Source organism: Pipistrellus kuhlii, unplaced genomic scaffold (genome assembly GCF_014108245.1).
Source record: "Pipistrellus kuhlii isolate mPipKuh1 unplaced genomic scaffold, mPipKuh1.p scaffold_m20_p_7, whole genome shotgun sequence".
NCBI classification, from domain to species: Eukaryota; Metazoa; Chordata; class Mammalia; order Chiroptera; family Vespertilionidae; genus Pipistrellus; species Pipistrellus kuhlii.
Window position 1 is genome coordinate 6,929,972 of NW_023425573.1, and position 22,217 is coordinate 6,952,188.

General features: G+C 43.8%; 1 protein-coding gene across 3 annotated transcripts in view; it reads left to right on the forward strand.

The window, feature by feature from the left end:
- The window catches only part of KLF7 (Kruppel like factor 7), a 94,840-nt gene that overhangs the window by 42,910 nt on the left and 29,713 nt on the right, over nucleotides 1-22,217 (forward strand). Inside the window, exons 3-4 of one of the 3 annotated variants that reach the window (XM_036420854.2) lie at nucleotides 5,860-6,499; nucleotides 19,215-19,252. In XM_036420854.2, coding sequence (XP_036276747.1) covers nucleotides 5,860-6,499; nucleotides 19,215-19,237 — 663 coding nt within the window. In that variant the 3' untranslated portion in view covers nucleotides 19,238-19,252. Of the gene's footprint in view, nucleotides 1-5,859; nucleotides 6,500-19,214; nucleotides 19,253-22,217 lie in introns of those variants that run through there. The other 2 variants (XM_036420852.2, XM_036420853.2) reach the window with 2 other exon arrangements.

Genomic DNA, 22,217 nt, shown 5'->3' on the forward strand with positions numbered 1-22,217 from the left:
CTTATGGTTCGAAAAATACAGTAGATATAATTACAGTGGTGGTGATGGAATGGGGTCATGAGGTGATTCCAGCTCATTCCCCCCCCCCCCCATAAAGTTCTTACTCTTACAACTCTATGCCACTTCAGACAGCTCTGCCATTCGAAATAACACAGGTACAAATTTAGCTCTAAATGATTGTTTATACTATTTGAGAACTCACGTGTTTTTACTATTAGTTGTATTGTTAGGTGAGGCTGAGGGAAACCTCATTTCTCCAAGGTGAGTTACTAGACATACGTAATTTGTCATTAAGATCATTGCTTTAAGGAGATCATGCTCTTAATAAACCTGCCATATCGCCAGTTTATGGGCTCTTTGGTTCATTTTGGAGATACTGTTTATTTGTTCAAGATTGAAGAGGAGTGGCTTTCAACACTTGGCAGTCAGTGTATTTTCTTAACTCCATTTTTTTCCTAGACCAGGCTTCTCGCAAGAAATAGACTTTATCTTGAACTCGGAATGAAAATGATTAGTGGGAGGGAAGATGAAAGATTGTGCCAAGCATGTGGGCATAACAAAAAGGAAAGGAAAATAGGCGAAGGATATCCTTTCAGGAGAGTTGTAGGGGAAATGACAAACATGCCTAGGGATGTTTGTAATCCTGACTGGCAAGTTTCAGTAATAAGTAATTTATGATGAGATAAGGACAGGTTGAACAAAAGTCATTTTGGTAGTCTTGGCATCATCATGCCCCATATATAACCAAATTTCTTACATATCTGTTGATTCCGTGACAATAACCACCTTTTGCCAACAGCAAGGAGATTTTGATGAACTTAATGTGTGCTACAAGACTTAGGATATCCTGTTCTCCATCAACTTCTGACATTGAAACCTATCATGGAAGTAGTAGGCCTGATAGTAATAGGTTTGAACTTTAAAACAAACAAACAAACAAACAAAAATCACCTAGGTCTTGGATTATCTCTTTAAAAAATTATCTTTATTGTTGAAAATAATAAAGATGGGTTAGTGGGGGGGTTGGAAAGAGGAATTTTCTCTTTTAATAAGCAATTCAACTAGTAATAAAGCTATGAACAAAATGGAGAAGGTATTTAAAAAGATTTCAGGATGATCATTTCAAAACCAATTTCATGTGATATTGTTAGGAAACTGGGAGAAGAAACCATGCATTTCAAAGTTAAGGTATCAGAAAGCTTTCAAAAAGCTCATCTGTGATTCACTGAGAAGGTCACTTTGTACTGGGCACATTTCCTTCCCATTGCTGACTCTAAAGGATTTTGAGGGGGTGAAGATTGAGCCAGTGGCTCAAGCATTTAGTTGTATTGTTAGGTGAGGCTGAGGGAAGCTTAATTTCTCCAAGGTGAGGTACTAGACATACATAATTTGTCATTAAGATATGCCAAGTCCGATTTGGAGTTTGCTTAGAGTGTTGGTTTTGGTAGACAAACATTTGAATTCTATATCCAAACTTACAATCTGGAGATGCTCCTAGTTTGCTGTTGGGTTGTTTTCTTCTCTTCCTTTCTCTCTCTTTCGAAATCATTTAGACTTACAGAAAAGTTGCAAAAAATAGTGCATATAGTTCCCATCTACACTTTGCTCAGCTTCCCCTCATGTTACATAACCAAAGCATAATGATCAGAACCAAGAAATTGACATTGATATGATACCATTAACTCATCTATACTTTATTTGAAATACATATTTTCCCCACCAATGTCCTTTTCAAAATCCAGGATCCAGGCCAGGATCCATTGCATTTAGTTGTTATGTATATCTCCCCAGTCTCCTTCAGTCTGTGACAGCTTCTCAATCTTCCCTTGTTCGCATGACCTTGGTACTTCTAAAGAATACTGGCTAGTTACTTTGTAAAATGCCCCTCAATTTGGATTGGTCTGATGTTTTCTCATGATTAGGTTGAGGTTATTTATTTTTAGCAGGAAGGACACAGGGAAATATTGTGCCCTTGTCGGCCTATCATATTAGAGTGCATGATATAAATGTTTCTTATTACTAGTGCTGCCAACATTGACCATATGGTTAAGATGGTACATGCCAGGTTTCTCTACTGTAAAATTATTTTTTGTCTTTGTAATTCATAATTTGTTGGGGGATACATTTTGAGAGGAGGCAAATACCTTGTTTCTCATTATACTTCCGTCTACTAATTTTAACATCCATTGTTGATTCCTGCCTATAGTCATTATTACATTGTCATTTGCCTAATGAAGATTTTTCTATTTCCATCCTGCCTTCTATGTTTATTAATTGTAATTTTACTGTAACAAGGAGCTGGCCCTTCTTTATCTGTTTATTTATCCAGTTATTTATTTATATCAACATGGACTCATAGATATTCATTTTATTCCATGGGTTAGCATCCATTACTGCCATCATTCATTTTTGTTGTTCATAGTGTCCAGAATTGGCCATTCAGAGATCCTTCAAGCTGGCTCCCGAGTGGTTTTGACATACCTCCATCACTTTATGAGCACTTCCTTGCTTTCTGGTACCAAAAGATAGTCTAGGCTCATCTTTCCTATTCTTTGTCCCAGACTTTGAATCAACTATTTCTCCAAGGAGTCCTGCTTCCTTTATTGGATAATGATATTTAAAAACCAAGATCACGGTGCCAGGTGTTCTCATTGCTTGTGGAGTGTCTTTGCTTGTAGATTCTTCCCTTAGACAATATAGTGTATAGACTCATATATGTATATATACATTTATTTCTATGTGGGTGTATTAAAATCTGTGTATAAATAATGATGCCTAAAATTCTAATTAAACATCATAGGCATTTCTTAAGGGAGTTCTTATGATAATTAAAAAAGAATATTGGAGACAAACTTTTTCATTGGCTTAGAAATAATCTAAAATTAAGACCCTCCTCATTCTTAACATTTCCATTTCCAACATTTTTTTATGGGTTTCTGATTGACAAATCTTCTTCTCTATCTAAGCTTTATCTTTAGCAGATATTACAAGAAGTAGATTTCTTAAGACAAAAATTATTCCACAGTGATTTCATAGGCCTATCAGTATACCCTAATGGTTACTCATGCTTTTATAATTCTTAGATGGAATAAGAATGTCCTGTATTAGGATTACAAGTGATAGCCTCTTATAAGTGGTCCAGATTTTCCTTTATATTGAGATCATTAGTGTGACTCATATTCACTTGGGACTCAAACTATGCCGCACTGGATAGTTTATTATTATTTTTTAAATATATTTTTATTTATTTCAGAGAGGAAGGGAGAGGGAGAGAGAGAAACATCAATGATGAGAGAGAATCACTGATTGGCTGCCTCCTTCATGCCCCTTACTGGGGATCGAGCCCACAACCCAGGCATGTACCCTTGACTGGAATTGAACCCTGGACCCTTCAGTCCCCAGGCCAACACTCTATCCACGGAGCCAAACCAGCTAGGGCAGATAGGTTATTTTTAAATCCTCCCAGAAGAATATGTAAATGTGTGGAGAATATCTCAGTTCCTCAGAAGTCTGAACACCAAGAGATAACGAGCTTTCTAACAATCACAGCAATTCTTAGGGACTTTCAAATAGTTGAGCTACAAAGAATATTAAGAGCACATGGCATACAAAAGCTCTATCTATAGACAGTGGTGACTGGGGGTGTGTGTGAGTCAGGGAACTGCCTCAAGTACCACTTATAACCCAGGATTCAGCCGATTTTTACTTGGAAGATACTGTGTCTCAAAGGTCTGGTCCTGCCCTTTGGGCAGAGCTGAAGAAGCACTACAGTTGTCCCAGAACACATGCACTGGTGACCATTCCTAGGATTGCTGGGCCCGGGATAGGATGTCAGCAGATGGTTTTGCGTAGATCAGAGTAAAGTAGCATGACTAAAGTAAAAGTTGATTTTATGTTTGCTAGTCATTATGTACCTGTCGAGTGCCAGACACTGTGCTTGGGAGGTGATGGCTTGAAAAGAGAAGGGGAGCTTTCAGGAGTAAGATCTTTTCATTCAGAAGTGAACTGACTAGAGCTAACACTGAGGGCTTTACTACTGGAGAGAATAAAGCTATAATTTCCAGTAATGAGATAGAGAAAGGAAAGGGCAATTTCTGAGACATGGAATTCAGAAAAGGGGCAAGTGAGGAGAATGCAGATTTCTAGCCTGAGAAGGTGGAAGTGCTGTTTTCAGATATAAAGTGATTGGAAGCTACTTGGCAAGAGCTATTACTTAATAAATAAAATAGAATGAAAAGTTACTTCTCCAATAAGCTTTCCTTGATTAATACCTCCACATTATAGAGTGTAGCATTCCTTGCCTATTCGTCCCCCAAGAACTCATCACCACACTTTATTATGTTACTTGCTATCACCTTGCTTTGTAAACTCATGTCATTTTTAGCTTGTGATTGTTTATTCTGTCCTTGCGTCACATGGACCTACTACTGTCTCATTCTAACACACAGAGAACCTTGCACCTTGCTGTGGACACTTGTAGTTGAATGAACACTTGTGACATGAGTGTTGAATGAAGGCTGGAACCAGTCGTTGGTTTATACGATTAAAAACCAGTAGTGGGACCCAAAGGTGAATCATAGCTAAAAAATATGTTTTTCTTATTCAGTAATGCAGAGTTTTACCAGAGGTTGATTACAAAACCAATCCTTTGAAATGTCACCACAGTAAAATCTTTGACAGATACAACACAACTAGGTATATCATTAAAACATATTCTTAACAGAATAAAAGCCCTACAGTCAAAACATGGGTTGAAAACAGAGAAGCTCTGTGAAGGCACATTTTTAAATTTGCTGTCGGTATTTCTTTGTTGAAGTCCAGGAGTTAGAACAAATTGAACTGGTGTAAGTTAGCACCATGGTTTTTTGTACAAGATTCTGGCAGACTTTGAGACTCGGGACTTCTCATCCCCTTTTCTCTCCCAGGTGGAAGCTTTATGTTGAAATTAGATTGGGTTTTATCATTGACCAGTCAAATAGCTGTGTTTGAACTTATTTTTATCTCATAGAGATGTTAAACCATGGTAATGGACTCGTGCTCCTTGCTACAGAGTAGGTAGCAATTGTATTTTTAATAACTTACTGTAAACACAGGGTTTTGTCTTGTACAAAGGGAGAGATCAACCAAAGGACTTATGTGCACATATATGAACCTAACCAGTGGTCAAAGACAATAGGGGGTGGAGGCATGAGTGGGGGGGAGGTAGATTGGAATGAGGGGTTGAGAACAAATATGTGATACCTTAATCAATAAAGAAATTAATTTTAAAAAAGTTATAAAGGCATTCTTTTAGAACGTTCCTGATGGTTAGGCAATCCATGCTCCAGGCAGGCCTTGATGTGGGCTGCGTGTGCCTTAGGTCACCGCTTAGTTTGGGTGGACACGCATTGTTCTTCAAGAGCAAGCTGGAAACGGGCTTAGTTTTGTGATTCGCTCAGCTGGTTGAGAAAGGAAGCTGCACTGGGGAGTCTTGTCTTGGTGTGAAAACCTTGCCTGATTCCGTTGCTTCGTGCTCGGATGGGAACTCCTAGGGAGGCTCTCACCTGCCGAGGTGGATGGTGGGGCAGGAGACCATTTTGACATTGAATGTTCTCTGAGATCTTGATGGTGTGAGATGGCCCTTCTGGGCCCCTCGCTTCCCATCGATTCTAGTAGTTGAACCCATAGAATGTGACCTTATGAACCCGTCAGGAGCACTCAGGGAGTGGATAACAAGGCCATACCTTTCCTTGGGAGAACTTCACATCCGAGCCATGAAGCCGTTGTCCGTGTCTTTGAGTCTCCCTCCTGTGCCTGTCAACATGTGGCCTCCTGGTGTTCTTTGCCTCTGATAGCTGTTTCTCTCCCCCCCTCCCGCAGACATGCCTTGAATTGGAGCGCTACCTGCAGACGGAGCCCAGGAGGATCTCGGAGACCTTCGGCGAGGACCTGGACTGTTTCCTGCGGGCTTCTCCTCCCCCGTGCATCGAGGAGAGCTTCCGGCGCCTGGACCCCCTGCTGCTCCCCGTGGAGGCGGCCATCTGCGAGAAGAGCTCGGCCGTGGACATTCTGCTCTCTCGGGACAAGTTGCTCTCGGAGACCTGCCTCAGCCTCCAGCCCACCAGCTCTTCCCTGGACAGCTACACAGCCGTCAACCAGGCCCAGCTCAACGCAGTGACCTCACTAACGCCCCCGTCGTCCCCCGAGCTCAGCCGCCATCTGGTCAAAACCTCACAGACCCTCTCGGCCGTGGATGGCACGGTGACGTTGAAACTGGTGGCCAAGAAGGCTGCGCTCGGCTCCGTGAAGGTGGGAGGGGTGGCCACGGCGGCAGCAGCCGTGGCGGCAGCCGGGACGGTTAAGAGTGGACAGAGCCAGAGCGACAGCGAACAAGGCGGGGCGGGGGCCGAGGCGTGCCCCGAAAACAAGAAGAGGGTCCACCGCTGTCAGTTTAACGGGTGCCGGAAAGTGTACACAAAGAGCTCCCACCTAAAGGCCCACCAGAGGACTCACACAGGTAGTGGTACAAGTCGGCCGCACGTGGCTGCTTCTCTCTCCTCCCTTAGCCTCCCGGTGGGAAGGGCTTCTCTCTGCTCCAAGAAGTGGCACCGCTGCCAACTGGGAGGTGACAGAGAGGCAGGGGGGCCCGGGTGGGGACGCACATGACTCCCTTGCCGCCTGGAGATCTGCAGATGTCCTGGGCACACACAAGCACCCCTCCAGTTCTGTGCTTAATCCCCCGTGGCTCTTGCTTGGTTCATGGGAAGGTTGAGAGAGAAGGGGGTGTCCCTCTTGGGCTGGGAGATCCGTTCAGAGGCCATGCCAACCGCAGCATAGAATCCAGCCGTCCCCAGGATGCCGGAGCGGGTAGTGACTCACAGCCCTCGGTGACACGTGCGCCTGTCACTCTCTGACACTTGCCATTGTGTTGTGAGTGTAGTTCTGCAGGCTGCATCTGAGGAGGTGCATTGGAAAGAATTCACAGTTAAACAAGCAGGCCGGGGTGTCCCCGTTCCCTCTTTCCCCCAGCATCCCTGATTTTTCATCAAAGTCACCGACAGCAGGAGGGTTTCAGAGTTCATTAGACGCGATCATTCTATAATTAATTGGCATCTCCTCTTTCGCATTGTTCTCTGGCGCATGCTTTATGGCGAGATGGCGGAATGGCTTTTTAATGAGCTTGTTACTGAGGAGTTGCTGGAGTGATTGCATTGCTGTGTGTGTGGTGGGGGGCGGGTGGGGACTCTGTGTTTTCCTCGGGACGCGTGTAGGGACTCCCAGGCATCGGATTGATCTTCGGAGCAAATGGGGTCCTGCGGAAGAGTGGGATTTACAGAGGAAAAGCTGACATCGGCGTTTCCCTTGGAACCGGTCTTTGTTCTCTGCTCTGAGAGGGAAGCTTACGGCTGGCGTCTCTTCTCAGTGGTAGCATCCTCGGAGCAATGACTGTTGTTGGTGGCTTTTACATGAGTTCCTGGGAGCGTGTTGCCTGTATGGTCTTTGCCTGTGGGCTTGCACAGTATAAGCTGAATAGGGAAGCCTCCAAACATCTAACAACAGAATAAGTACTGTTGAGAGAGAAGCGGGTGATAAACCTAAGATAGGAGGAGTCTGGCGAGAGTTCTTTCTGGGCTCCCTGCTTGTCTTCCCCGTGCTCTTGGCTGGTGTGTGGTCTGTGCCCCCAAGGGGGTGTGCCGCGCCAAGTTCGTTGGCTGGAAAAGCAGAAAACCTGGGTTCTTGTTCTAACTCTGCCACGTACTGGCTCAGTGTCCTTGAATGGGTCTCATTACCTCCTGGGCCTCATTGTCCACAGCTGTCCTGTGATCTGGCTCTCCTGCCCCGGGGCCTGTGGAATGCCTTTGTTTGGTTCGGAGGAACTTTCCTGAACAGAGATGTACAAGGTGGCCAGAAGAAGTCACTGTTTTGAACCGCGGACTTGCAGTATTCCCACGGGAGGAGGAGGGGCCTGACATTGCTTCCTCTCAGCACTGGACTTGGGCATGCACCCCTCCAGTTCTGTGCTTAATCCCCCTTGGCTCTTGCTTGGTTCATGGGAAGGTCTCCTAGCATAACTTCTGAGCCCTGGGAACTCAGGTACAGAGTCCCAGTCACGGTTGCCCGTCAGAGTTTGGGTTCAAGTTCTCCACTCCACGTACACCGAGGCGAAGGCTTCCTATTGTCAGCGTCATTTCTCCCCGATACTGTCCTGAAGGTTGTTTCCTTCTCAAGTTCAATGAGTCAAGCAATGACAAGACATTGCAGTGTTCCATACTTCAGTAGTGACTCATCTCCCGCTCCCCACAGGAAACTAGAGAAGGCAGGATGAGGTGAGGATGTCCGGTTTTGTTTGGGGTGTGGAGTGCATGCTGGTGGACACATTTCTGAATGATTGACACTAAGACAGGCTATTTCCTGTCTCGAGTGGTGGCTGGACAGCCCCAGGGAAGCAGAGATTCCTTCTGGGGGAGAGGGAGCCCAGAGCATGTTTTCCTTTTTTTTAATCCCTTCTCTCCAAAAGGACAGAGTGTTGTGGTATTTGGTGCTTTGCTTGGGGGGCATTATGTACTTGGTGATCATCAAAGTGGAGCTCACGATGTTCCCCAGCACCTATGTCCACTTATGTAGGCTATGTGGTGGACTCCTCCACATTGGGGAGTCGCGCAGGGAGACACCATGCATTATTGGAAAGGCAGTGGAGCAGAATGGCTGAGAGCAGGGCTTTGTAGGCAGCTAGACTTGGGTTTGAGCTCTGGCCCTACCACTTCCTGGATTTATGACCTGGATAAGTTATTTATCTTCACTGAGTCTCATCTTCTTTATCTGTATGATAGGGACAGCTATGTTCACCTCCTAGATTGCTTTGAAGATTAAATGAGAAACTATATGCAAAATAATTGTAAAAGCTTATTTAAAGACTAGAGGCCCGATGCATGAAATTTGTGCAAGAGTAGGCCTTCATTTTGATATAATCCCATTTGTTTATTTTTTCCTTAGTCTCCATTGCCCTAGGACCTGTGTCTGTAAAGATATTGCTGCAACAAATGTCTGCTATTTTGCTGCCTATGAAGTCTTGTAGGATTTTTATGGTTTCTACAACATGGATGGAGCTGGAGAACATTATGCTAAGTGAAATAAGCCAGTTAGAGAAAGATAAATATCACATGATCTCATTCATATGTGGGATATAATGATCAACATAATTTGATGAACAAGAATGGATCGATTTAGAGAGAAATGGTAGGGGGGGGGGTTAGAGATCAACCAAAGGACTTGTATTCATGCAGATTAGCATAACCAATGGACACAGACACTGGGGCGGTGGGGGCTTGCTTGGGCGGTGGGAATGGTTGGGAGGTGTCAATTGGGGAAAAAGGAGACAAGTGTAAAACTTTAGACAATAATAAAAAAATAAAAAAATAAAATAAAAGAGTAGGCCCTCACAGCCCCGGCTTCATCTGGGAGGTTGTCCTGAAGGTTGTTCTGCTGTTTGGCCATTTGGTAGATTTGTATATTAATATTACGCTTTTATTATTATAGATAGCAGGTGGTTAGTTGGAGATGTTACTATTGCTATTGATATTGATTAGTGATGACTGCATGAAAATAAAGCCCCATGACTTTAAGTCACTTAGCCAACGTTAAATATAGGCAAAGAGCAAGGAGCTTTTCTGCCCTCACTCCCCCACTCTCTGTGTGGGGCTAACGATGTTCCTAGACACTGGTTGTGGAGGGTGAGACCGGACATGCAAGCACTGGCCATTGGTGTTGTCACTGATGCAGACCAGGGCTTTGCTAAGACAACATAGGAAGAAATCGCCTGGCATCCTCGGAGCCAACCTTGGAGGGAAGAGTCGCTGCTGTAAGGCAGAGAAACAGACAGGAGAGGCAGAGGTGGGGATGAGGGACAGGGAGCGGGAATATGAATTAATTTGGATTAAGTGGATGAGAATCAGAAGTATTTATTTGGAATTGGTGTGAATGGGGCACATGGGGAACTGCAAACAAAGGCGATAATTTATGTGGTGTGGATGAACTAAGAATAATGGAAGAAGCATAAAGGATGGAATCAAATTAAGTGCAAGCATATCAAGGAAATGGACTAGTAAAAGCCCGAGGGCAAAGGTATATGGCGATGGGAGTTCAGGAAGAGCCTGCTGATTGGCGTGAGTGGGCCTGGGAGAGCTGCTGACCCAAGGTTAAAATAAAGTTTAAAAAAATGGGTTCTGGTTGGATTCAGGCACATTGTTTTAACACAGGGTTCACTTTAACTCAGTGAAAATATTTCCTTATCTTTCAGTGAAGGAAGTGTTTTGGGACAGAAAGAAAAGAGAAAACTATTCAAGAGAAATAGGGGAAATATTGGCATTTTGTTTTCTCTATATATTCATCTATTGAAAAGGGGACAGTGGCAAAAATGAAATAAAATAATGTGTGGGTCCCTGTCTGTACATAAGAAAGACAGTACTTTGTTAGTAAAGCTGAAATTGCTTGCACTGAGGAATTTTTAAAGTGTTATTCATTTAATCTTTGTATAGCTAGAATTTAGAACTTACTGAGCTGGAAAAGAAAGGTACCCCCCCCCCCCCCACCTTTGCTATCCCACACCCTTCGGTTGGTTTTTGAGGATGCTGAATCCTTTAAACCTTTTGCCCTGGAGGATGTTAGGCAATGAGGTGATTCTCCCGCCTCCCCCCTCGCCCCCCTCTGCTCCTCCAGGTAGCAGATGTTCAAGTTGGGAACTTGGGCACAAGTGCTGATTACCTAAGGAGGTAAAGTTATGGATGGGGGACCCAGGGGGTTGGGGGTAGGGTGGGAGATGATGCGGCAGAGCCCAGGACAAAGGGAATATTGTGAAGTAGCAGGATCTCGGTGAAAGGAAGCACATAAAAACGGACATATGGTTTATTCATTGGGAGGAGCACTTAGTGCTGGCATGAGGATAAATGTCCTTCAGCAGCCAAGCCGTACAGACCTTTCTCTCCCGCCCCGTTCGCTGGTCTTTGTATAATGTATTTTTCTTTCTCAGTAATTCAGCCATTATGGCCATCATTTTATCCATCTTCTTGGAGTCAGCTAAGGAATCCTAATATTTTGATGCAGGAAAAATCTTTACTTTCCATTTCCCCCCAAATCACTATTTTGCTCATTTTTAGCAAAAGTCAATGTTAAACTGCTAATAGATTCTATGCAAAAAGAAAAATAATTATTTTTCACATTTCTTCTTGATCACGTCTGAGATGGGGGGGAAAAAGCCTCTGATTAAAATGATGCTTTGTGTTTAATGAGCAGACTTTTCTGGTATGGAAATTCATACGAAAGCTTGTTCACATTTACATGAGTAAGAATGAATCCAGTTGGTACTCAGGACAAAGGCCAGCGGTGGAATCGGTGGTTGTTGGCCACGGAGGAAGGGGAAAAGAGGCCACGTTCTCACATGTGCTATCTGGAGGGGCCTCTCTGGGGGTGGGCTTGCTTTAGTCTAATCTATGGGTGGTGATGAGCACATTCTAGATTTTGCAGTGGAGGCGTAAAGGGATGTTTCCAGGTGGAAAGGTAACACAAGTGTGCAATTAGCATTTTATATCTGCTTTGGGGCAGGTCTTAACAAATTGAGATGTGGTACAATCTCTTAAGTTTAATTAGGATTTAGGGAAATAGTTTGCTTTTAAATGAAAAGGTGTCTAAAAATATTACAGACAGAAAGAGGAGCATTGTGTTTAAGAGGCAAACAAAGTGCTTATTTTATACATATAATGAAAGTCCTTTGAAGGTGAAATATATATTACTTATTCAACAAACACAAAGCACTTGCAAGGCATTTTTTGAAGTCTTCTAAAAATATAACCCTTTTAATCCTCCTATTAATATAATGACATAGGCACTATTTTTATTTCACAAATGAGGAAAATGAGGTCCAGAGAGGTCAAGTAACTCATCCAACTTCACATAGCTCTTAAGTGGCTGGCCCAGGATTCTCACAAAGCACTGTTGCTTCCATCCTAGCTCTGTTATGCTAGCTAATGAAGGAAAAAAGAAATCAAGTAGGTATTTTTTCCTTAATAACCAGTTAGTAAGAAGAAATGAGAAGCAAGTAGCTGAAATACAAATTGACGATGAAAAATACTTTAAGTGTCTCCTAAATAGACAGACGTTGGGCAGGTCTTTAAGACATAGTGCCTCATCAAATGACTAAGACCCGGAACAAGGAAATGGCAAAGAAATGGCCTTCCATTTCCAGCCCCATTGTTGTTATTACTATAGCCACTGTGATGTGGTCATTGCTATTAAACCGCTTTTTTAACCTTAGGATCCAAGAGAGACTTTTTTTTTTTTTTTTTTATAACAGTCCCAATGCACTCATTAAAATGACAAATGTTAAGACTATACCTGTGAAACAAGAAAGGCAAACATCATCACCTACAGGAGAAACTGAGGGCCAAAAATATAAGTATGTTTTAGCCCGAGTTACACAACCCGCCGCGGGCAGAAGTAAAATGTGACCACTACCTCCTGCTCCTCAGGCTTGCACCGTGGTCAGTAGATCATCTTGCTTCTCATTTACTTCGTTCACTCAGTCATTCCATGAACAGGTATTAAGGACCCGCAGATGTCAGGCGCTGTGCCACGGGGACCAGCAGAGGAGAAAGGAAAGGCGATGTACAGAATTGGGGGAGGGGGAGAGGCTAAAGGAAGACAAAAGTGTTAACTTGGGGGGGTGGGGCTCCTGTCACTGGTGAGAAGCAGCATGGATGGTTCTGAGATAAAAAGTCGCTTTTCTCTTTCTGGACAGGGCGTTTATGGATGCTGTTCATGTTTTTAAATGATGCCAATGTGATGAAACACTCATTTATATAAATAGGAGCCCTAATTCAAGGTCAGACATAGCAGCAGGACTAAATTAAATACCTCAGTCTAGAACTCTAGGGGGCCCATCAACCACTTTCAACCTCCTTGGTGCCACAGATAAGAATCCTTTGAATTTACACAATAGCAATGGAAAAGGGGCAATTTTAAGACACTAAAGAGCCTGTAATATTCTGAGGCACAGGGCTGCTAATGTTTATCCATGTATTGAGGCAGAAACTCATTAAACCCCGATGATGGGAGGGAAGCTAGAACACGAGTCAAGTGTTCAGTTCACAAAATAAAGAGAGTTTAATAGGGGCACTTGGCGTCTTGGATTTAGCGTACACAAGATTCAAAAGAAAGAGTTTGTAAAAAAAAAAAGGGGGGGGGTGTGTGAATGAGGTGATGGGAGAATTTTATGAATCAGAAAATCTTTGAGCTTTACCCATGATAATTTAGAAATATGCTAGCTCTTAACATTTATGAAGATAAATTTAGCGAAACATACATTGGGTATATCTTACACTCAGCATATACACAGCAAGCACATTTATTTTATCACTATAATGTGGTAATAAATGTAGGCTTTGGGAGATTCCTATTCCAGCCAGATGTCCTTTTAATGGATAATTAGTAGTCACAAAGTAAATGAACATGTTAAAATAAGGATGGAGGAGAAAGTCAAAACATGAAATTAATATTTCATCAGTCACTATTTATTAAAAACCTACTATATGAGACACTATTCCTTCCCTCATCTCTGAAGACCTTGCCATATATATATTTTTTTATTTTTTATTTTTTTTTAATTGACTTTTTAAAGAGAGGAAGGGAGAGGGCTAGAGTTAGAAACATGGATAAGTTGCCTCCTGCACACCTACTACTGGGGATGTGCCCGCAACCAAGGTATTTGCCCTTGACAGGAATTGAACCCAGGACCCTTCAGTCGGCAGGCCAACGCTCTATCCACTGAGCCAAACCAATTAGGGCAGGATCTTGCTTTTCGATGCAAAAGCCTAAAATATGTTTTAATCGAGTCATTATATTTGGAAACCAATCTCAAAAGAGAACAGAGAATGGTTAGGGGTGGGAGGTAAGGAGGAGGGAAGAGAATAGAGGAATCGCATTTCAAAAAAGGCAGTGGAAGCAATAGCTTTTTATAAATGTGAGGATTTAAAGATGAAGTCATTTCTGATAAAGAAGGAGGGTTATGAGGAGACTGCATAGTTGAAGGAATGACATGAGGAAGGCCAGCATGAAGTTTAAAGAAAACTGTCCCCTTAAATAACTAGATGATGTACAGAAGCGTTTCTATTATAATACGAATGTTAATGCCCATGATGATCATAGCCATTCAATACATATTATATTAGGAGGTTTGAGGAAAGTTAAATGGGGCTTTCTAAAGAGTGCAGGCTAATATTATATAAAAATTAATTGTAGTAGGCAATCTTTTTTGTCTCCTTCAGCTGAAACATTAATGGAGTAATTCTGTTTGAGTCGGGGGGGAAAGGAGTTTAAGGAAACCATATGTAAAAGTAAAAGCAAAAGCAAAACCTTTATTTTTTAAAAAAACAAAAAACTGTGTAATGATTTATTTATTTATTTTAAGGAATCTCTTTTTTTTTTCTTCTTACATTTTTAAAATTGATTTTAGAGCGAGGAAGGGAGAGAGAGAGAAACATCGATGTGAGAGAGAAACATTGATCAGTTGCTTCCTGCAAGCACCCCTCCCAACTGGAATCAAACCCACAACCTGGGTATGTGCCCTGATGGGGGGAATTGCACCCACCACCTTCTGTTGTACTGGATGATGCTACAATCAACAGAGCCACATCGGCTTGCAATAATCATAATTATTATTTTTTAATTAGTTAAAATATAAGGACAGGTAAAAAATATTTGTCAAATGATGTATTTTTCTTTGAAGATGATCCAATTTGAAATTAGTAGAAATTCGCGTTAAAACCTTGAAAATGGATCATGAGCAAACATACTTTTTATTTAAGGAAGTTGGTTCTGATAACTGACAGCTTACCTGGGCTCATGTGAAAGGGGACTCCGAGCTCTGCCAGGCGACTCGGGCACCAACGGAGAGAGCCTGGCTCTTCCTAGCCAGACAGTTTTGATGCATCCCCACCCTAATGGAGGCGAAGTGGCTGGCCCTGGGCAAACCTGTTTCTGAAATTTCAATTCCTTCCTTTCTCACGCCCCACCTTCTACCTGCTGTTTCCTGCATGGAGCCACTTCCGGCCTCTGAAGCCTTTCTTTACCCTCCTTTGTGGCACAAAGTGTCTGGTGGCAGTGCCCTTTGGGTCTGTCCATAGATCACACATCCATCAACCAGGGTACAACTTGGAAATCTTTCTTCATTATTATTTTAAATGTTTAACCGTGGGAGCCTCTCCATGGGATTCCAGGATTCTGTGAGACAGGCTGGGGGTGAGGGGTGATGGAGCCAGAGCAGCATTCACTACCTCTACTCCCACCTTGACCCTCTCCCCCACTACTAGAGTTTCCACAGTTTCAAAGAGTAACTTCTTTGCAATCATTTTTAAAAAAGTAATGTAGGGTCATGGCAGTTATTAAGCTAAATGTTAGCAGCAGCAAGACCGTTCAAAGTCATCAAAAGCTAGTGACTTGAATATGCCGGTTAATTGGCCAACCAGTGGTCAGTGTTAGGACCGACTAGCTTATAAATTGTAAGTCAAACCACTTAAATGATGTAAGAGTGTCTGTAGTCAGAATAACTTTGTCATGGACTGTCCCACATTTCTGTGCACCCTACCTTCTCTATCCTCTGTGCTCAGGATTGGAGGTTATAGTTCTTTTAGGGCTGGAAGGCCAGGCCCCTTTACCAATTCCATATGGAACCTCAGTCCAGCTTTGTCCCAAACCAGGCCCACTCAGCAGATGCTCCTCCTAAATTATATGTGCATATTATTCTGCAAACAAAATAAAAGGGGTCTAGCCTGAATGTAGATATTTTACAAATATTTTTTTATCTGTCCTTATATTTTAACTAATGTTTTAAAATATATTCCATTAATTTTTTACAGAGAGGAAGGGAGAGGGACAGAGAGTTAGAAACATTGATGAGAGAGAAACTGATCAGCTGCCTCCTGCACACTTTTGGATGTGCCCACAACCAAGGCACATGCCCCTGACCGGAATCGAACCTGAGACCCCTGAGTCCACAGGCTGATGCTCTATCCACTGAACCAAACCTGTCAGGGCTTAACTAATTTTTTTAAAAAATAACTATTATTTTTTTTTTTTCCTTCAAAGGCTATCTGCATTCAGGCTAGACCCCTTTTATTTTGTTTGCAGAATAACATGCATATATAATTTAAAACTCATGTTATAAAAACCACATATCTGGTATCATAAACTATAACTTAGGGTTTTATTGTTGTTTCTACCTTCAGAGTATAACCTCTTTACATTACTATAACTGACTTAATTTGTGGAATTCAGTAAAGTAAAACAATATTGTGCATGCTGTTTTCGGGTAACATTGTAAAAATTTAAAAAATCCCAAGTTTATTGGGATAGAACAGTTTCAACCATTTCGCTAGGTGGCTGAAGTTGATTAAAAGCCACCAGTCCTTTTGTTGTGGACAGAAGCCAGCAGCCATCCTCAGTTGACAAAGCTCTCTTCCTTCATGGAAGAGTATTGCCCGGACAGGTGCGCTATGGTGTGTAATGTCTTCCTCCAGAACCCTTGCTGTGTTCCTATCAAGATTTTATAAGAAGGACTATAGATTGTTCCAATATGAAAGCCACTGTTATGAGAGAGGTTCTAGTTGTCTAGTGTAGAGTTACATAATCAGTGCCCTGAAGAATAGAGCCCAAGAAAAAGGTTGATTCTGGTACATATTCTAGTATAAACAAGAATGTCCAAGCAGAGTGAGAAATTAACCTTTAGTGGTGAAAGGTCTTTCATCATCATATAAATGGGAAAGAAATCAATCAATCATATGGCATCAAATCTCGGCACATTGTACATTAAACTGACTTGCTGCGCCCCCCACCCTCCCACCCCACCCCCCAAAAAGAGTAGCAAGATGCAGTAGGGAATATTTTAGAATAGCTGTGCAATAGTCCTATTTCAAAGTTATCTGTCTTCATTTTGTGGGTTCACATGATTTAATGTCAACTCACTGGAATTCATTAGTGTGATTATGAATGTATAACATGGTGTTTGAACCCCCTTACTATAGGATATACACACTCTTCTCCTATACTCAACGTCTGTTGTAGGAAGGAAATAATGATTCTTCATATTGAATTCTCAGTTGGTCATGAGCCTATTGAAAACTAGTATTGGTATTTTAAAAAGAGCATCAGAAGGTACATCTTCCTGCACTGATATAGGTAATAGACATTTTATGTTCCCAGTGTTCAGCAGCGAGTGTCTGAAATCAATATGAATAAATTCAAGTACACAGATCCAGCCTGTTCGAAAATGTGGTGAATGGCAAAATGACAGCATGCATTATTAAGTATTTTTTGCTTCACCCACATGCAAAATTATCATGTAGAAAAGGTAGCATAGGCTACTTAGAAATGTAGGCACTGGATGACTGGATGATTTGCTAGTTGTTTTTCTTCTTCTTCTTCTTCTTCTTCTTCTTCTTCTCCTCCTCCTCCTCCTCCTCCTCCTCCTCCTCCTCCTCCTCCTCCTATTCTTTGTTGTTGTTTAGTGTCTGAAAGCTTACAACTAATCTGAATTTGAAACTAAATACTATCATACAGAAGATTTTTTTTCCTGAGTTCTTCCAATTTCTCTGGGGACAAAATAATGGCCCCTGGAAGCAATGGAGAAACAGTAATTAGGGCAAGTAGTAATACTGTGCATGATGGAGGGAAATGTGAGGAAGGGAGAAAGAAAATGCATCAGACAGACTTGTACAGCCTGTTACTAGGAAACCACATCAGCATTAAATACAGTGTGCTAATTGGCTATCCTTTTTCTGCCTGGGTACCAGCCTGGGCCTGCTACACAGCTGTTTCTGCTCTTTCTGGTTGCTAGGTAACTGCATCATTTCCCTCTCCCCCACCCTTTGTATTCTGGAGGCTAATTGGCTACTCTGCTCCCGGTGTTGCTGCTGGGTACCAGTCTGGGCCTGCTGCTCTACTGTTTTCCCGAGGGGACTGAATGGGGGGAGGGGAGGGGAAAGGGAAAGGAGGATATGCTGGCAATTAATGGAGCATAAGTGCAAATTCTACACAATGTCTGGCACCTGCGTCCCCTCATCCCGCTTTCTCAACTAAATCCTTCAGCTACGAAAACATTATAATCTTGAAGGCTTTCTTTTTTCCACACACCTTCTGACTAGGGTTTAAAAGAAACAAGGCATTTCCAGATGTATTGCCTAGATGATGGATTTTGGTCTTCTTAAGAAAGAACCCGAAAATCATTACACTTCTGTATCTGTCGTGGACACGATAGAATTTGTGCAAACATTAAAACTTCTAACTTATTCACAAGGCAGCATCTTTAACAGCTTAAGGATAGTTACCAACTCATCTCTTAGATGGACCAGATGCCTTTGTCACCATTCTTCTCATTATCACACAGAATATAAAGTAGGAAATAAAATTGACTAAAAGCAGGTATGGGATTTTCCCAAGTGTTTTATTCCTTCAGAAGGAGCAAAGGGGAGCTTCTAGGCGCAGGACTTTGCATTATAGATTTCGTCCCTCTGATGCGCCCAGCATGCCTCAGACACCATAGGTGACCCATTTCACCTATGGTGTCTGAGGAAGAATGAACGTCTTGCAAACTTATAACAAGCAAACAAATGTGGTGCAAAATAAGCCTAACATCAGTTTTGTGATATAAAATAGTGTAACTATGTTCCATATACTGGTACCTCCTATCTAAGTAGAGGCTTCCATTTCATCAATATTGAAATTTTCACTGGTAGTGTGAGGAGAAGGGTTCTTTAAAGGTGAAGTGATGCTTCCGGCAGATCTCATGGTAAATAGTGGAGGAAGTGTATGTAAATTGGGGCTCCATAAGGAGGCAACTCCAGCCCCCTGGGAAGGCGCTGTTTTCTTGAGAAAATTCGGAACGTGCTGGTGACTGTGCGCGGGAAATAGTTAGCAAAGGCACCTCTTACTTGACGCTAATGGCTGGCCCTGGCTTCCCATGCGAACGAGTTCCATCGTCTCTATGGAAAGCGAAGCAGAAGGAGCTCTATTCTGAGCAGTAAGCCCTGCCACTCTAGGATCCGATCAGGCTCTATGGAATCGTTCCTGCTTAAAGTAGTATCCCTAAAATAGAGGGCCCCGGACTAGGCCAGGATGATGGAGAGAATACTGCGGCCTTCCGTAGTTCTCAAGGAAACCAGCTAGCCATTGGTAGCGTTCAGACTGCAGAGGAAGCCTTACTCTCAGAGGATAACCAGGGATCAGGCGGAGCCCTGTTCCTGCTGTTTCTACGGAGAGGACTAGTTGTTAATCATGCAGATGAACGTGTCCATTAGCCGTGTGATGATGAGGAGCCGCCAGAAGGCAGGACAAGTTGTATCTTCTGACTTTGGGAGGGGGTGGTTTCGATTGTTTCGGTGTTTCGTCTTTGTTGATGGCAGACTGTCAGAATGACAACGTTCCAGTGTGTTTTACGGATTGCCCCTAGTTGACTGAAGCAGGACATGGAGTGAACAGTCCGGAGAAGTCCGGGGTGTTCGTCTTGTCCACTCCTCCAGCAGGCGCTGGGGGTGGTTACATACCTGCATTCTGGCTCTGGTCAGACCTGGGAAACCCAAGGTGGGCTAGTCATGGTTAGCCCAGCCATAAGTGAACACCGGCACCTGCTCCCAAGCTGCCTCTCCTTATGCTCTTCCTGGTGGGCAGGTCTTTATTCTCGGGACGTTTTCATGTTTACAGTGATAGTGGGAGCTCAGGCATGCTTTGAGGCCTGAGAAAGGAGATATTCCACCACCTGCTTCACCCCTATGATTCTCCTCAGTCCCAAAAGCCTGCTTTGCTAATTCCCATGTCTACACCAAGCCGCTACCTCTTAGAGGAGGGAAACCAGTGGACAACCCCGGGAAAGAGGACTCCGATGTCCGCTGGCTGGCCGGTAGGGTTGCTGCTAACCCATACCGTGCGTCTGCGCTAACCAGATAAAGGTGCCTCTTCCGTGGGATCCAGCCCCATCAGCCCCTCAGCTGGACACCTTGTGCTCACAACCTCCCGTGGCCTTCTGCTCACCACAGGAGCCGACCCACTCCGCTGGGCCTTCCCCGACCCCCCGAGAGCTTGTGAGGCTAATGAGGGACCAGCAGGAGCATGAAAGCCACAGGACCCTTCGGAGGGGTGCAGGGGCCTCCGCTCAGGGGCTGAAGAGGCCGTTATGCATGAAGGCAAAGCTTCCAGCCCGGCCGTTCTCCCCAAATGTGAGGCCATTAGTTGCCTAATGCAGCGATCCTCAGCTTGGGCCAATTTTGCCCCTCGGGGGGACATTTGCCAATGTGCGGAGACGCTGTGTGGTGTCACAGCTTGGAGGGGAGTGGAGCTTGCTCCCGGCATCTGGTAAGTGGAGGGCAGGGATGCTGTTAAACACGGGACGGTCCCCACACAGCCACTGGGCCCGGATGTCAGCAGCCAGGAGGAGAACCGCGCCGGCCGGCCTGCTGAGCTCCCCTTCTCTGTTTCTGTTTGCATTATGCTGCACTAGCGAACTACTTCCTCCTTCTTCCAGGACTGCCAGACAGGTCTTGCCTTCCTTTTTATGATCATTTTAAAATGAGCAAAATAGAAGAGCTGTGTGATTGGTTAATTCTGTCATGACTTAGAAGCTGTGCTGTTTCACCTATGACATGGTCAGAGGCTTTGTTCTCTCGATGTAGCATTTGTGATGGCGGCTCTCCTCCAGCCACAGGCTCCTCTCTTTTTTTAAATATAGTTTATTGATTTTTTACAGAGAGGAAGGGAGAGAGATAGATAGTTAGAAACATCAACGAGAGAGAGACACCGACCAGCTGCCTCCTGCACACCCCCTACCAGGGATGTGCCCGCAACCAAGGTACATGCCCTTGACCGGAATTGAACCTGGGACCTTTCAGTCCTCAGGCCAATGCTCTATCCACTGAGCCAAACTGGCTTCGGCTTCCCTCTCTTAAAAAACAAAAAAACAAAAAACATTTTTATTGATTTCAGAGCGGAAGGGAGAGAGAGAGATAGAAACATAAATGGTGAAAGAAAATCACTGATCAGCTGCCTCCTGCACACCCGCTACTAGGGATGGAGCCTGCAAGCTGGGCATGTGTCCTTGACCATTATTGAATCTGGGACCCTTCAGTTCACAGGCTGATGCTCTTTCCACTGAGCCAAACCGGCTGGGACCACACAGTCCCCTCTTGCTGGAGACTCCTGACCAATAGCAATGTGAGATGTTGCTGAGGCGGGGGTTTGAATCCCAGGAGCTGCCAGGCTGGGGGGTGGAAGGAGGCTTCTAGCCGGGAAATGGGCCTCACTGACTAGACATCACTTTCTACCTGTCCTCTCACCTGCAGCAGCCTCGCTGAGCTGTAACAAGCGTTTCCTTCTTGCCAAAAAGAGGATTGACTGTCAGGGCAGAAACAAGACTGAGGGAAAGTGGTTTCCGTCAGAAAATAGAACTTTTCTTGGGAAACCGGTGTGGAAGGATGTGGCACTTCCCTTCACTCCCTAGTCCGGTTCCAGGGAGAAGGGATGTCTCCTGTAAAAGGATTTAAATGGCATCATCGAATGCACACAGGCTTTCTGCTTGACTTTGTCAGGAGATGGGAATCGCGCACTGGCCCTTTCCGCCACGTTCACGTGCCTAGGAAATAGCCTTGTCTGACGTGTCATCCGCAGATGCAGTGGACCACATGCTATTACAGTTCCGTGGCATTGTCCTAACTGTTTGGAGATCGTACGGCTGACATTGTTCTTCCTCATCCATGTGAACGTGGCGGTAGGGAGTCCGGGACATCTGTGTCTTTCACACCGATTAGCTTCTCCCTTGCCACTCGGGGAGGTACAGTTGGTGAGCGGTAAGGGCCGTGTTTGGGATCGCAGTTGTTGTTGGGCCTTAGCTTTAGGCCCGGTGGCGAATTAGTAGTATTTATCTTGATGACCTGACGATGCAATGGCTGTTTAGTCAGCTCCCCAGAGCAGCTGTGCTAAAGAAAGGGTTCGGTGAAGTGTTCCTACTCAGATTGGCTTTGGGAATGAGAAGGCCATTGGGTATCAAGCCTGGGAATGGCTTGATCCAAGAGAGTAAGTAATGATAATGTCCTCTGCGTTGCTCTTTATAGCTTACCAGCTGCTTTCATGTACCTCATTTTACACAGCCCCCACCTGCCTATGTGGAGAAGTTTCTCATTATTCCCATTTGATAAATGAGAAAACTG